At 38.3% G+C, this 16,547-nt stretch overlaps 1 protein-coding gene across 8 annotated transcripts in view; it reads left to right on the top strand.

The window, feature by feature from the left end:
- The first annotated feature begins 258 nt into the window (after positions 1–258).
- FRRS1 (ferric chelate reductase 1) overlaps positions 259–16,547 on the top strand; it is a 51,786-nt gene continuing 35,497 nt past the window's right edge. The window contains exon 1 of one of the 8 annotated variants that reach the window (XM_027114448.1): positions 259–1,578. Coding sequence is in view for 5 of the 8 variants with exons in the window: in XM_027114451.1 (XP_026970252.1) it covers positions 9,753–9,812 (60 nt within the window). In the remaining 3 variants the exon portion in view is untranslated. Of the gene's footprint in view, positions 1,579–6,917; positions 7,030–7,269; positions 7,290–9,684; positions 9,813–12,616; positions 12,635–16,547 lie in introns of those variants that run through there. The other 7 variants (XM_027114450.1, XM_027114447.1, XM_027114451.1 and 4 more) reach the window with 7 other exon arrangements.

Here is a 16,547-nt window from a genome sequence, read left to right as displayed (position 1 = left end):
ATAAGTATTGTAGGGGAGCAAAATTTGCCACCCCTAAATGTGTCTCTTTGGCATGAGGATTAATTTAAGCTGATTATTTTTAAGAAACAGAAGACTCAGGAAGTCTCTCTTCTACATTCTCCTTGGCTGCCTAAATAATTTAGATAAAGGGCCTGTTCCCAGAATAGAGCTATCACCAGAGATATAAGTGTGGTCGGGGGAGGGGGAGGGATGGGGACTCAGCTGGACCTAGAGATCAGAGTCCACTCTGTGTCCCATAGTTTCTGCATGGCCCAGCAAACATTTATTTACCAAACATTTACTTTTCTGCCTCTATGTCAATTACCTTCCTCCTCTTTAAATTGCCCAAACTACTACCCCCAACATCCTCTTTTGTCTTTAGCTGAAGATGGTACTTAAGGTGAGGATTTAGGCCATTTTGGCAAGTCACTCAGTTTTCCTGGATCTCTCCCAGGTGTTCATGTTATTAAACTTTTGTTTGATTTTCTCTTGTTATTCTGTTTCATGTCAATTTAATTCTTAAACCATCCAGAAGAACCTAGAAGGGTGGAGTAAAATTTCTTCATTCCCAACAATATTGAGAAAGAAGGAACTGATAATTGACTTGGGGAAATTAAAAGCAATTGGTTTCAACATTTTGGGTTGCTGCCCACAGTAAGAAATACATTTCATCTCACAAACCAGGATATATCTACTCATAATCAGAAAAGCTCATGAAATAGCATTCACTTACCCTTATCATATAAAGGTATTTTCTCTGATTTTTTTTCTATTTTATTTCATTAACAGTTTTCTGATTGTGACCACTAAAGATTCTACAGTCCACTGACAAATGGGTTGTGGCTCTGAGTTGAAAACCTCTAAGCTATAAGATATGAAAGAGACAAAAACGTTGAAAGTCCTCCAGGTTTAGTTTGAGTGGTGAGGAAAATGGGTACCACTAATTGATAAAAATAAAGAAGAAATTGGAAAGGGGAGTTGATAAGTTTCCTGTGGCTACTGTAACAAATGTTAAAGGAAAATAAAAATGGAGTTGGTGTTGCTAAGAGAGCTCTCTAAAATGAGCCAGGAGGCCATTGAGGAGGTGTGACTTGTGTGCACCTTGGCCTGGATGAAATCTGGTCTTTTGATTCTTGTCCTGCTCAGAATCCTTGTTGGACCGTTACTCTAGGGTGGCTCCTGGCAGCCTGTCTGCTTGTTTGGGCCCTTGCCCTAGAGCAGCTCATGATTCCTGGAGGACAGACGTTTCCTGACGTGCATCAGGGGTGGTCACGGTTCTTTGGCAGCCATGTGGCTTTAGTCTTTGTGGGCCCTTGACTCTTTCTCTTCCCCAGAACACTCTTTCGGTTTTCCCTGAATCTGTGTCTCCCAAATTGCAATTCCTAAGACCCCAAATAAAGCTGTTTTTTCTTTGCTGCCTCAATACTGATTATTGTTTGACACAAATTACCATAAACTTGGGATCTAAAACAACAAAAATTTATTCTCTCACAGTTCTGGAGGCCAAAAGTCCAAAATCAATATCACTGGGCCAAAGTCAAGATGTTGGCAGAAGCACACACCCTCCACAGGCTCTAGGTGAGAATTTGTTCCTTGTCTCTCCAGCTTCTGGAGACTGTGTGTGTATAGGCACATGGGTTTACCAGGTAATTGTGCCTCTTCCTCCCTCCCTTCCTCCCTTCCTTTCTTCCTTCCTTCCTTCCTTCCTTCCTTCCTTCCTTCTCTTTTCTTTTCTTTTCTTTCTCATCCACCTAAGAAATCACAGTATATTAGAGTAGATGTAGAACCATTTTGTACAAACATAGGTTAGTGCCTAGCACAATATCTGCCATATTGTAGGTACTTGACAAAATATTTGTTGGATGATTGTGATAATTCTTTTCCTTTTAAGTGACCTTTGCCCTAAAAATCTAGTATTTTTCTGGTCCATTATGTGTCTCTTCTTGGACATCAGAAACCTGCATTCAGAATTTGGCATGGAACCTTAGAGGATATATGGTTCCGGTTGTAATCCCTCATTTTTACTCTTTTACTTTTCTTAATTTTTTAAAAAAGTTAATTAATTTATTTTTGGCTGCGTTTGGGTCTTCGTTGCTGCACGTGGGCTTTCTCTAGTTGCGGCGAGTGGGGGCTACTCTTCGTTGTGGTGCACGGGTTTCTCATTGCGGTGGCTTCTCTTGTTGCGGAGCACAGGCTCTAGGCACGCAGGCTTCAGTAGTTGTGGCACATGGGCTCGTAGTTGTGGCTCGTGGGCTCTAGAGCGCAGGCTCAGTAGTTGTGGTGCACGGGCTCCGCGGCATGTGGGATCTTCCCAGACCAGGGCTCTAACCTGTGTCCCCTGCATTGGGAGGCGGATTCTTAACCACTGCACCACCAGGGAAGTCTCATTTTTACTCTTGAGGTAACAAAAACAGAGAAGATAAGTGATTTGTCTAGAATGATCTAGTGCTCTTTTCACCACACTCCTTTGCCTTTTCACATTCGTTTTAAGCCAAGCTTCTTTTGAGTTCACCTGTCAACCTAAAGAAGCAGTACTATTACTAAAATGCAGTAATACTCTAGGTCTTTCTCCTGTTGGTATTTATTTTCTTCAAAAGCAAAATGCTTCATTCCACAGGGACTCAGAGTGACTCATCTAATCACAGCTTTACACAGTGGATCCACTCTCATACCTTATATCTGCTTCCTGCTGCAACTTTGGAAATGTGTAGTGGCATTTTTTGGGTTATCACTATTAATGGGTAGAGCAGGGTTTCTGTATTTTATAGCTCGAATAATGGAATGCTTAGACATTCTACAATGAGCAGGACAGTGTGTTACAACAAGGAAATATCTCAATTGAAAATAATTACTAGAAGGCAATGTCCTGTGCCACAAAGAGTTATCCTCTATGTATTTACATTAGAGTAGACTTTTATGACTTCAGATCATCTCCATTTTTTTATGGTAAAAAAAATTATGGTGAAAGTAAAGATTTTTTCAAGAGATTAATTTTATCCAGAGAAGTCAAAATTGGGTCTCAGTAATAACATTAGTGTTGTCGTTCGGGTCCCAAAGAAGAGGCGGACAAGGAGAATGGATTTAAACAGATGAACAGCAGGGGACTCAGGACTCCAACAGTCAAGAGTCCCAAACCTCTGCCCGTCCACATATTTATTTACTGGATACACAATGAGCTTGTTTTTCAGCTAGTAAAAAATAGAAATCAGATACAGATCATCGGCTTCAAAATATGTTTCGGCCTGCAGGCAAGTTCGTACAAAAACATTTGCGAACCCATTAAAGTAATTAAATTGTTAAAGCTTTTCTTGTTCTTAAACAACATGAACAAGTCGTTCCAGGATGCTTAATTCTCTGAACACTTCAAAGAGATGCTGGAACCATTTGTGATCCTTCAGCCAGCTGTCTCTTGTGTGCGAGGACATTTCCGAGTTCTCAAGAATGCTGTCCCGAAACAACCTTTTCATATAAGCTAAACGTTTTGGACACTTTCCACAACGTTAGTTATCTTTTGAAGACACAGATAATTTTAGCCAGGGTTTGGGTGAAGTGGCAGATATTCTTCAGGATCATTCATCATAGAGAAGTCGCATTATGTTGAGTAATTTAAGGAGTAGGCTGTGTTTAGAGGAGAATAATGTGAAGTGACCTGGAACTGGTAGAAAGAAAATTATGAAGGAGAATGTTGCTACTACTAATCTAATACTGAGAATGGCTTGTGTTGTCAGAGAACATGTGAAATATGGATTTAGTGAACAGAGTTTGGTTAGAAGTTCATGGGTAATTTTGGAACAATTTCTTATTGTGAAGCACTGGGAAGATGGGGCATCTCATTCACAAATCAAAAAAAGTTTTTTTTCTTTTAAGTATGATTTTTTAAACACTTCTGTGTCAGGCACTGTGATTTACAAATATTATTTCATTTTACCATCTGTATGTGGAATCTGGACATTCATTCATTCAGTAATAAGTAGTAAGTGAAGGTTTTTTGAGTGGACGAATTACATGATGTGAGTTATACTTTAGAAAGATTAATATGATAGCATGTGGGATGGCTTATTAGGTTGATGAGAAACTGGAGGCACTTAGTAGATAATGACCATAGTCCAGTTGAAAAGTAATGAGGACCTAAGCCAGAGTGATGGCAGTGGAGATAGAGAGGAGGGGATGAATTTGGATGAATTTGGATGAGATGGCCATAATTAAAGGCTGAACAGTGGGTTTGGTTTTATTGAGTTGAGGCAGGGTCTAATCAGTTGGAGATGTTTTACTTCAATGTAATTTTTAATGAAATGTTGACTATAATAGGAAGGTTTTGTTTGTTTGTTTGTTTTTGTTTACATCTTTATTGGAGTATAATTGCTTTACAATGGTCTGTTAGTTTCTGCTTTATAACAAAGTGAATCAATTATACATATACATATGTCCCCATATCTCTTCCCTCTTGCCTCTTCCACCCTCCCTATCCCACCCCTCTAGGTGGTCACAAAGCACCGAGCTGATCTCCCTGTGCTATGCGGCTGCTTCCCACTAGCTATCTATTTTACGTTTGATAGTGTATGTATGTCCATGCCACTCTCTCACTTTGTCCCAGCTTACCCTTCCCCCCCCCTTTTTTTTTTTTTTTTTTTTTTTTTGCGGTACCTCTCACTGTTGTGGCCTCTCCCGTTGCGGAGCACAGGCTCCGGACGCGCAGGCCCAGCGACCATGGCTCACGGGCTTCGCCGCTCCGCGGCATGTGGGATCTTCCCGGACCGGGGCACGAACGCGTGTCCCCTGCATCGGCAGGGGGACTCTCAACCACTGCGCCACCAGTGAAACACACCGCTCCCGTTTTTAAGCTTGGCCCATCAGCCCTCATTCACACTTGACAGTGTAGAAAGTTAATAGCTCTGGCTTAGAACCGGATCTGTCACTTTTCTCTGCCTGACTTTGGGCTATTTACTTAGCCAGGCACTTTCTTAGCCTTCTCAGCTGCATAATGTCCATAACAAATACCTTTTACCTAGAGTCCTTGTGAGACTTGGATAGGATAATTCATGTGCCTCGGTCAAAACAGAAGCTCAATAGATCGTTATTATTGTTCTTGCTATACTTTATTTGCCTTATTCATTCTCATTCTCTTATGAGTATGCAGTAGATTTTTCCAGTGGCTGCATGATGTGCTTATATGATATTGCGACAGACCGAATACAGAAGATATGAGAATTCAGCTGTCTTCTATTAACCCAGGCACAGAAGAAATTTGTAAAAATTTAAACAATACTACTCTTCTCACTAAATTCTTATTTTTGAAAAACATTTATAAAAGCAAGAGTAAAAAAATATCATGTCAACATGTAGAGTTCATTATTGTCATTTGTCCATAAATAAATTTGTGGAATTTGTGAATAAGTATTTAAATATTTCTCACTTTATTTTTTTTAATACAATAGATATTGACAGACATCACCCCCATAACCAAACATCTCTTAGAGGCTGCAATAATTTTTAGGAGTTGCAAAGGGATCCCGAAACCAAAAAAATTTGAGAACTGCTAATTTAGAGACATGAGAGCGGGCCCCAATAGGCTAGTATGTACTTCTCAGAGTCCAAGGTCCATTGTAGACTTTAATAAATTGGGTTTCCTTTCTGGCAGCTGACAAGTAGCTGATGAAGAACCCCGTAGAGGTGAACTTCTGGGAGGGAATGATAAGGGGAATTATAACTGGGGACTTTCAGGGAAATGACAGGCCTGGAAAGGGTAGTTTTAGATAGTGCTGAGCCTCTCCATTCAGTTTTTTCTACTGTACTTTAGGATTAAAGATTATGATAGTATATTCTAAGAATTATTTGTTTTATAGACTTTTTATCATGCTTTTGGCATGTAAAGTGTCCACTGGGGACTATTACTGGAAAGAGTCTAACTAAAACTAGAGAAAGTTATGTCACCACTTGGCGCTTTATATAGAAGGACTGAAGATCAACTGACTTAGTTTAAATTCATTCACGTTCCAAGCAGCTTTAGGATAGAAAACCAGAGCTGCATCTTCTTTATATAAAGCTTCTCTCTAAAATCCTGTAAAGGGGGCTTTTGTTACTTGTGACAAGTTCCTAAAGAGAAAGATTAAAGTGATGGTGTTCTTTCCCTACTTTTCTCCCCTTTAGAAATGGTTCTAGAGTTTACTAGTGTGATTGCCAACCAGTGATCACAGGTCACGGCGTCTGTGACAAAGTCTGTTTTCCAGTCTGCACATGTTAGTCATGGTCTGAAGTGTTTAATATTTTCAGAACATTATCTTTTCCTAGACCTGATTTTTTTTTTTTGCAAAAAGAATCTTGGAAAAACAATGATTAAAGGCTTAAAAAGAAACAAAAACAAACAGAACTCCTAAATTCCAAGGTAAATTTTGCATAATAAAAGAATTCTTTTGCATTATGTCATTTACACTTTCAAAGGCTTCATTTCTATGCAGTCTGATTCTATTACACCTTTTGTAGTTAATTGGAATAGTTTGCTAATTACTGTTATTCTCTAGATAGGGTTGCCATATAAAATAGAAATTTGAATTTCAGGAAAACAATGAATCACTTTTTAATATAAGTATATCCCCAATATTGCATAGGACAATACTTATGTTAATGAATTATTTGTTGTTTATCTGAAATTCTAATTTAACATCCTATACATTAATTTGCTAAATTTGGCAACCCTAACCTAAACACAAACAGGTTCTTTGGTTTGTCTTTACTTAGCATTATATAGAACAGGTTGTATTTTCAAATGGTTTTATAGTAAAAGACAAGAACTTAATTTTCTCAGTGAAACAATTATTAGTTGGAAAAAAGTGTTCCTTTGTGTAAAATAGAATGGTTAATTCTCAGAAACTGAGTCCTAAGACTAGCACTGGTCTTGCAAATCCAGTTTTCCGTTTCAGTTTGGGAAACGTTCTCTTTTCTTTATGGGTAAACTGGCTCCACCCAGCTGCTGAAATGAGATATAAGTTGTAACAAAACCGGAAGCTGGATAGGCTGCCTTTGCTTCTCGAGGTAAGTGTCTCCTGTTTTCTTTATGTCCGAGCTCTTCGCAAAGCGCTTACAAATTGAATCCAGCTCGGTGACAGTACTGAGAGAGCAGGCGCCTGTGCTGACCCGGGCGGTCGGCGACGCAGGATGGATGCTTTATTAACAGACTGTGTTCTGGAGCTTGCGAGCTTGTGTTGAGCTAATGAGTGCTCACGAACGAGTTAGATTAATGACAAGACACGTGACTTTGACTACGGAGCTTTAATCCCATGAAAAGGGTGATTGTAAGTAGAGACGTGTCTGGGATCATGAAAAGCATTGACTTTATTCATGCATCAGTGTTTTTATTTTTTGTTTTTAATTTTAAGCAACGGAAACTCCCTTTTTATCTAAAGCTAATGGCGTAATTACCTATATGGAGGTTACTTAGAGCCCTATTTGGCTTTTAAAGTGTCTTCTAATTTAGAAATCTTAGCTCCCCTCACCCCCACCTCTGGTGTGCCTTTAGAATTTCAGAGACTCTCTGGGGTGACTAGGTGTTACCTCTGCCCTGTCTTGTGCTGCCCTAAGGGCAAAGGGGAGTTTTCCGTTTGTAAATGTATTATTAGAAGTATTTCTTTATAAAGCTAAACTTCTTAGTTCAGATATTTTCTTTTTTCTCTGAATTAATGAAAAAGTAGAAGGATTTGAATGTTTACTTGGATAGTGGAGAAGTGGGAGGCTAAAATTTGGTCTATTGATTTACTGAAAAAAACGAGCTAGACTTTTTAAAGGATGGTTTTGTTTAAAGGGATGTGTTCTACTAAGTCTTTTAATAAGCCAGTACGTGGATTCTTTTTGCTGGCTGTACCTTCTGTTTCACACCTGTCCACTTAGGTAATGTCAGATTCCCTGGAAATCACATTGTAGTACATTGCATTGAGTGCTGTTTTCAAGGTTGTCTGCTAGTCATTGTGAAAGGAAATCAAGGAGTAGGATGCCTTTGCTGCCTTCAGAAATTTGCCTTAAGACAAGTCAACCAGTTGTGGCCGAAAAATTTTTTATTAGCAAAAAACCAAAGCTTTTGGAGTGTCCCAGAAGAGACTGGTTAAAGTTGGCGGAATTAGGCAAAATTCCAAGGAAGAAAGGATTTTAATGGAAGACCTTTATGGTGGGCACTGTGCTAAATGTTTCGTAGATGTTATTTCATTTAATCTTCACATAAATCCCTTGATATTGGTAGCATTGTCTCTAACAAAATGAGAAATTTTAGGCCCAGTGAGATTAAATAATTTGTCCAAGGTCAGTCATTAAGGTGGTACCTGCTGGATTCAAACCTAGGTCTGTGTGATTTCAAAGTCCTTACCACACACTATCTCATAGGACAGAGTAGCTGATAGCATTTTAAATGGACCTTGAATGACAATAACAGTAAAAGTAATATAGAATGTTTGAAAATAGAAAAAAGAAAAAAATCTGAACACCTTACAATTAATTTAATGTGTTTCTTTACAGTCTTCAAATATGCATGTCTTGTAGTGTTTTTTAAATTACAAAGCACTACAGGCTTTAAAAAATATGCAAAATTCAAAGAGAATTAAAAAGAGTGTTTGGAGTCAAATCTTGACTTCTTTTCCCATATTGAAAACAGTTTCCTAGGGGGTAACCACTATTGAGAACGGTTAAAGCATGGTGTTTTTTCTTTTCCCTTTTCTTTTATATGCACTTGGTACATTATGTATCATTTTGTAGTTTGCTTGTTTTCATTCCTCATTGTGACAAGAGCATGTTTCCACCTAAGTACATGCAGATTCACGTCCTAAGCTTTTCTGAAAAGAGTTAACACTCGTAAAGAACTTAAAAGAATGCCTAGCTCTTAGAAAGCAGTCAGGAATTATTAGCTGTTATTTTGGTCATCGTCTACTCTATTTCATTCTTTTAAATGGGTACACGGTATTTTATTTTTAAATTGTTTTTATTAAAGTATAGTTGATTTACAATGATGTGTTAAGTTCAGGTGTACAGCAGAGTGATTCAGATACACACACACACACACACACACTTACATGCACACATATGTATATGTCTATTCTTTTTCAGATTCTTTTCCCTTATAGGTTATTACAAAATCTTGAATATAGTTCTCTGTGCTATATATAGATCCTTGTTGGTTATCTGTAGTAGTGGGTACACAGTATTTTAGAGTCTGGGTATAGCATAGTATATTTTTGTAACCACCTAAATTGTCTTAAACTTTTACTATTACAAATAATCATTGCATAATTGTGGGGCTTTCCTTTTCTTTCTTTCTTTCTTTTTTTTAAATTGAAGTATTGTTGACTTACAATATTATATTAGTTTCAGGTGTACAACATAGTAATTCACATTTTTATAGAATATACTCCATACAAAGTTATTATAAAATGTTGACTGTATTCCCTGTGCTGTTTGTTGTGTGGGGTTTTTTATAGGATAAATTCCTAGAAGTGAAATTCCTCAGTCAAAGATTAAACATATTTTAGTTTAGTAGGAAATTGTCAAATTTCCTCCAAAAATATTGCAGCAGTTTACACTCTTCAGTGTATGAGCACACTTATTTCTCCACATGCTTGCTTATATTGGATATTATCAGTCTTTTGCATTTTACATGAAATGATAGGCAATGTACCTTTATTTTTAACATAGTTTAAGCACAGTGTTCAGATATTTTCTGTATCTATTTTTTTTCCCATTTAACATATATCTGTTTTTACATAGGTAGGAATTTGATGGATGGCATAATGGAGGTCCCAGTTAGAAGACAGAACATGGGGAGGAAAAAAAGTGAGGTACTTGTTCCAGAAATAAGTACAAATGGTACATTGTTGATAGAACATGGATTGGGCTGAATACACATTAAATGCCTAATGCTTTTGTCTTTAATTGAATAATTCCAGGGAAGCTGTTGAAGGTTTTTGGTGAGCGGAGTGATATGATGAGAATTGTGCCTTAGGAAAATGGTCTTGTGGTGTTGCGTAGGATTCGAATGGAGATACAGAAACAGGGAGGCCAATTGAGAGTATTTCATGAATCTGGGTGACAGATAATGAAGGCTTTGTGCTTGAAGGTGGTGTCGGAATGGAAAACTGCAGACAGATGTAATAGAGGGAATGGAAGGTAGAAGAGAGAAACAGAAGGGATAGGTAGATGTCCGGAAGGGTGGAGGTTGAATCTGCTGAACTTATTTGGAAATTGGGGTCCCAAAGAGTGTTTGGAGTCAAATCTTGAGAATTTGGGCTTTCAAATCTTTTTTTTTTTAAATCAATTAATTTTTGGCTGCGTTGGGTCTTCGCTGCTGCACACAGGCTCTCTCTAGCTGCAGCGAGCGGGGACTACTCTTTCTTGTGGTGCGCGGGCTTCTTACTGTGGTGGCCTCTCCGATTGCAGAGCATGGGCTCTAGGTGCGTGGGCCTCAGTAGTTGTGGCACGTGGGCTCAGTAGTTGTGGCTCGTGGGCTCCAGAGCGCAGGCTCAGTAGTTGTGGTGCACGGGCCTAGTTGCTCCGCGGCATGTGGGATCTTCCCGGACCAGGGCTTGAACCTGTGTCCCCTGCATTGGCAGGCAGACTCCCAACCACTGCGCCACCAGGGAAGTCCTGGGATTTCAAATCTTGTTGACTAGAAATGTGTTGATAGGCCACCGTCAAAATAGGAAAGTCAGATTCAAGAACTAGTTTGGAGGAAAAAATAATGAATTTCATTTCAGAAAAATTGAGCTTAATGTCATCCAAACAGAAATCTATGTATAGTTGGAAATTTGAGTTGAAGCATTGTGGAGATGCGGGATGGGGGCATTTGAAAGGCTTGGGAAATATTATTCAGGGGTGATAATTGAAGCTATGGAAGGGATAGCCTGTAGAGAAATGTGGGGGTCAAGGAAAACAGTCTTGGGGATATCTTCATGTAAGGGTCATGAAGAGGGACCAGATTTATAGTATTTTTTATAACGACTGTTTCTAACATTTGACCTTGGACCTAGTTAGGCTATTCTTCACTGCCCTCCAAAGTCCATTCTCACTTTGCTCTTTCTATCTCTACTTCTTTTATTGCTCCCAAACTGTGCTCATTCTGAATCCCTTTTCCTGTGGGATTACTGTGTCAGCTTTTAGTGTCTGATTTGAAGCTGTGGATGACTTAGTGGTTAAAACCTCACAGACTAGACTGGAGACCATACTTTTCACCACTCATTTGCTGTGACTTTGGCAAGAATCTTAATCAGTGCCCTGTTTTACATACTGGGGACAATAATACCCCTCACACCTTCCTGGGTTGTTTTGAGGAATGTGTGCTAAGTCCTTGACATGATGCCTGATATGTTGTGAGCCCTTAGCACTTCTATCATATTCTCCTTTACCTCTCAATTGCCATAATAAAATGCAGTTTTTTTCCTGTTCTGTCCCTATGTGATCTTAGGCAGTAGTTTTTTTTTTTTTTTTAATAACCTCTGTGAGCTTCAATTTCCATGCAATAAAAATACGTTTTTGTTTTTTCCAGGGATTAGAGTTCATACATGTGAAGCACCTACTATGTTGACTGGAATAGAACAGGCATTCAATAAATAGTAACATCATTTAAATGATATATTAATGGTATTTGCTTTTGTTTCATCTATTAGTTTTGTGCCTTTAGAGAAGGGACCATTCCACCTAGCACCTAATATTGTTTTTAGGGCAGGACTATTGTGAGGGCCATGTGGAATGATCCAGATGAAAGCTCTGTGTGTAATAAGATATTTGCTTCCAATCATTTTTCCAGAGAATGAATAAAGTAGAAAAGTTGCTTTCTGATGATGCTGTGATTAGAGGAATCAGAATTATATCAGAGAGCTCCCAATTCCTGTTTCTTCAGTGGTTTCCTCTACCTTTCCTTTTACTTAAACTCTAAATTCTTTTCAGAATTCTTTTCAACCATTTTAGGTTATCAGACCTGACAGATCTCATTGTGCCACCATTTTTTATGCTCTATGTTTTTTAGAATCTTTACTGAAAATGTCATAACTCCAATTTTTAATTTAAAAAATCATTTTTCTCTGTACTTCCTGCTGTGAAAACGGAGTCTGAAACATTTTTATCTGGGGAAGTGGAAATACTTGACCTGTTTTTCAATTTCCCTATAATTTGAGATCCAGCTATCAAAGTCAATTTAACTCTTGATGTGGAAGTTTTCTATGAATGTAAAGTTAAATTGCTGGAAAGAAGGGGAGCAAATTTTCTGAAATATTTCAGAAAGCTTGAATAAGTTAAATGCAGATGAAAGAAATATATGGAAACCTCCGTTGTTTAACCACAATAGTGTTCAGAAGAAATTAGCACATACTGGTGATGCGGAAAGTTGCTAGTGATTATAAATAATGGCAATTACCATTTATTGGCAACTTAGTGTTTTTAGGCATTGTACTACTTTTTTTTTCTTTTTTTTGTGGTACGCGGGCGTCTACACTGCTGTGGCCTCTCCCGTTGTGGAACACAGGCTCCGGACGCGCAGGCTCAGCGGCCACGGCTCACGGGCCCAGCCGCTCGGTGGCATGTGGGATCTTCTCGGACCAGGGCACGAACCCGGGTCCCCTGCATTGGCAGGCGGACTCTCAACCACTGCGCCACCAGGGAAGCCCAAGTAGGCTAATTTAGATTTCACGTTTGTCACAGCATGCCCCCACTCACATTGTTCATTGTGAAATTTGGATTCTTGCTGTACCTGTTTACTTTCCACATCCTTCTCTCTCCAAGGAGGGAGCAATGATGTGGAGTGAAGAGAATGAGAATGTTGGAGTTAGATTTAGGTTCTAATCCTAAAAGTGTACACGGTTTCGGGTACACTCCCTGGTCTCAGTTTCTTCATCTCTAAAATGATGATAAGATCTGCTCGTTGTAAGGATTACATTAGATGTACTATCTACCAGTTTCCCACCAAATGTCTGTTTCTTTTTCTTCTTATTCACACTATGGCCCCTTTATTCCCCCCCGCCCCCACCCCGTATTAAAATGTAATCCTTGGGCTTCCCCGGTGGCGCAGTGGTTGAGAGTCTGCCTGCCGATGCAGGGGACACGGGTTCGTGCCCTGGTCCGGGAGGATCCCACATGCGGCGGAGCGGCTGGGCCCGTGAGCCATGGCCGCTGAGCCTGCGCGTCCGGAGCCTGTGCTCCGCAATGGGAGAGGCCACAACAGTGAGAGGCCCGCAAAAAAAAAAAAAAAAAAAAAAAGTAATCCTTTCCTTTCTTATTGTTATAGAAATTTCATTGCTTTCTGTATATCTCTTGTGCTTAGTCTTAACTTTTCTGATTTTATCAACCTCCTTATCCTTCTCTGGTTCTACCTACTTTTCTAAAACTTTCTGCCTAATTCTCTCACTGTACAAGTGAACATCTATTTGTACCTCTAACCCCAGTCCATCTAGGTTTTGGTCACAGGCCTACCAGGTTTGCCCCAGATCCTAGATGAAATGCTGAAATTACACATGTGCTGTGTCCCAAAATTAACTTTTAATTCAGCTTGGAATTTCAATTCTATTTTTTAATGGAAGCAATATTATAAATGGTGGTTCTGTCACTAGGCCAAAAGCCCAGAAACTAAAGCATGTTTAACTCATAAGTTAATTGAAAATTTTATACTTATAACAAAGTAAAAGAATATAATGCCATTGCAGTTTTAGTAATAAAATAAAATAAAAACAATATTGAATAAGTAGTTATTTACTTTATACATTGTTTGTAGTATGTACTTGATGGAAATTTTGAATGGAGCATTTAAGTGCTTTAGGGATTGCAGTGTTTGTATATTATGGTTATGATGAAATAAATATTCACGTTTTAAGGCAATACAAGAAAAATTTAAACATAATATTTTTTCTCTGCCCCTTTGTGTGTGCACTCCCCCCTCCCTCCCCCCTAGTGTGCACTATGCATCTGTATTATGGGTTAACCAGACTTCCCCAAAGGCAGAAATACCTGCTCAACCATGAAGATCGATTTTTCTTCTGGCACCAGTCATGTAACTCCTTGAAAAATAACATTCCTTTCTCAATCCAGTAAGGGGTTGATTACCCATCACACACCTTGTACATGCAGACATCTTTGGTGAACTTTATGTACGATGCCAATATATTATTTCCCTTAAAGATAGTGATTGGTGTGAAACAAACTGGTCAGGTGACCTGGGGAGATACTGGGCTATACCTAATGGAAGTTCTTAGCTTAAATTCTTACTTATGACCTTATTAATGTTACTAGCTGGATTATTTGTATTCTGCCTATTTTACACAATTATTGTTTCTTGCATTACCAACGTGTGGCTGAACCTCAGATACATTTAGTGATGATTAGGAAACCTGAAACAATTGACCAAATATATAGTACTATAAGATCATTGATTGTAATAGTGTAACTCTAGTTGTGGGAAGAAGCAACAAGAGGGAACCATTTCCTGGACCATAACAGACTAGTAAGACAGATGGTCTGGAGACTTTTGGCTACTGTTAACTGGGCCTAGTTCAGTAATAGCATATTGAGTGGCCTATCAATATCTGGTATTCAGAGAATAAAGAATACACTCGTTTTGAAATTTTATCTTCACGTGAGATGTATGTAGCGCATGGTAAAGGCAGTCGTTACACCTTTTTACTAAGTGCCTGTCTTTCAGGCAAGAAAGAAAACTGTATAAATCTCATCAGGTTTGGTAATATTTCAGTTAGAGAATCAGGATAACCTCTCTTTTAACCTTTTAAACTAATAGGTCTGTCTTTGTCCTGGGATGACAAAATGCAAGTTATGATATCTTCTCTTTTATTTCTCTATATTATACTCATGGTAGAATGTGAATATTAATATCCTATAAACATCATACAAAATATTAAAAACCTGCAAAAATCATACAAAATTTTACATACCTGTAAAAATCATACAAAATCATACAAAATACAAAAATCATACAAGTTTTTCCAGAGCTTGAAGAATGATCTCGTAATATAATTGCTCATATCCACATTCCATAATTTTAGCTTAAATGTTTCCACGTATAACTCTTTATTCCTTTTCATAACTATGCAATCTGTTGGCATAGATTGCCTAATGAATTAATGTATTCATTTGAAAAAATTTCCTTAAATCATTAACTGGGAAACCGTCATTGGCCATTGTTATGAAAATAGAACTTTACCTTGAGTGGTCAGTATCTGACTAAGGACAAAGTAATTGCTGTTGTCTACTTCTCTCGCTGACCTTGTTTGTTATATTTTCCTAATGAATGACAGGTAGTGGTGTCTTTGTCACTTCCCTTTCCCATCTTATACTTCATGCTCTAATAATTCCCAGTATGCTTTTCCACTTTGCTTTATCCTAAAATCGTAATGTTAGTATTGCCCTGAATTTATTCCAGTTCATCCGTTATATTTTGCAAATGAAGAAACTGAGACAGAGATTAAGTGACCTGATTGATGTTATTCAGCTACTTAATGCATAGCAGAGACTAGAAATAAAGTCTTGTTTCCACTTTCACCTGGCAGGAAGTCAGTGCCAAATAAATATTTGTTAAAGCAAACTAACTCTTCCCACTGTACCATTCTTTGAGTAAGGCACATTTCTGCATTTAATTTTCATAATAACTTAGCCAGGATCACATGGTTAAAATAATTACCTTGATCCTCTCCAGTAAACCTTGTATGGTCCTAAAATCAGGTCTGCCCCTAACGAAAGGACCTGGAAGCCATGTTTGAACAGAAGATTTTCTATTGCTCCATTCCTTAGCAGTTATTTTCTTAAATATTGTTTCCTATCGTAATTAACTATTTTCAGGGTTATGCTTTTCCTCTGAGTCTACAGAGAAATCTTATGCTGCTCTTATGATATAGAATTTTTCAGAAGCTCTTGAATGGTTCATTTGTTCCTTTTGCTTATCTTTAAATAAGAAGAATTCTATCTAGCATCAATGTTTGATGAAAGATAGGGGTATAGAGTTGGACCCAAAGCTATCTACTTGGTAGCTACTGGTGTAATGTGCAGGGCTGGTTAAAGGGTATAGCTCCAGCACAATTTCTGGTGTCTAGCAGGAATTTCTATAGTTTAGCTCTGGTCCAATGTGGGGTTTATAATTTACATGACTATAAAAGGATAATTTGTTCTAGTGATTCTAAGGGTGCTTTTATTTTTGTCTATGACCATGTATAGAAAACGCCCATTTCTGTGGAGAATGAACTGCCTTTGAGCTCTTCCCATCTGCAGCCTGTCCACCGTGTGGACTTTACTGCCATATAACATGTCCCTGCCCATCTACCTCTAGCCTTGTTAAATACTATGATTTGCAGGTTCTGCATATATGCACAAAGTGAGCTAGACAAGTGTGGGACTGGTTTTCTGTTAGGCAGATGGTAAGAGGCAGATAAACTGGATGAGAGAAGAAAATTGCCTGGGTTAACAATCATGTTTCTTAATTCAGAAGTATTTGGGCTATAGGTAATAGAAATACTGTCTCTTGCAATTGGTTGTTAGCCTCAGTTTTCAGTGTTGCAAATTAAATTGTCACCATGACTAGTTTA

The sequence above is a fragment of the Aethalodelphis obliquidens genome, unplaced genomic scaffold, assembly GCF_003676395.1.
Source record: "Aethalodelphis obliquidens isolate GAN/ISIS:26980383/991018 unplaced genomic scaffold, ASM367639v1 scaffold13, whole genome shotgun sequence".
NCBI lineage: Eukaryota > Metazoa > Chordata > Mammalia > Artiodactyla > Delphinidae > Aethalodelphis > Aethalodelphis obliquidens.
Note: the sequence above shows the minus strand (reverse complement) of the source record. Positions and strands in the feature narration are given on the sequence as shown.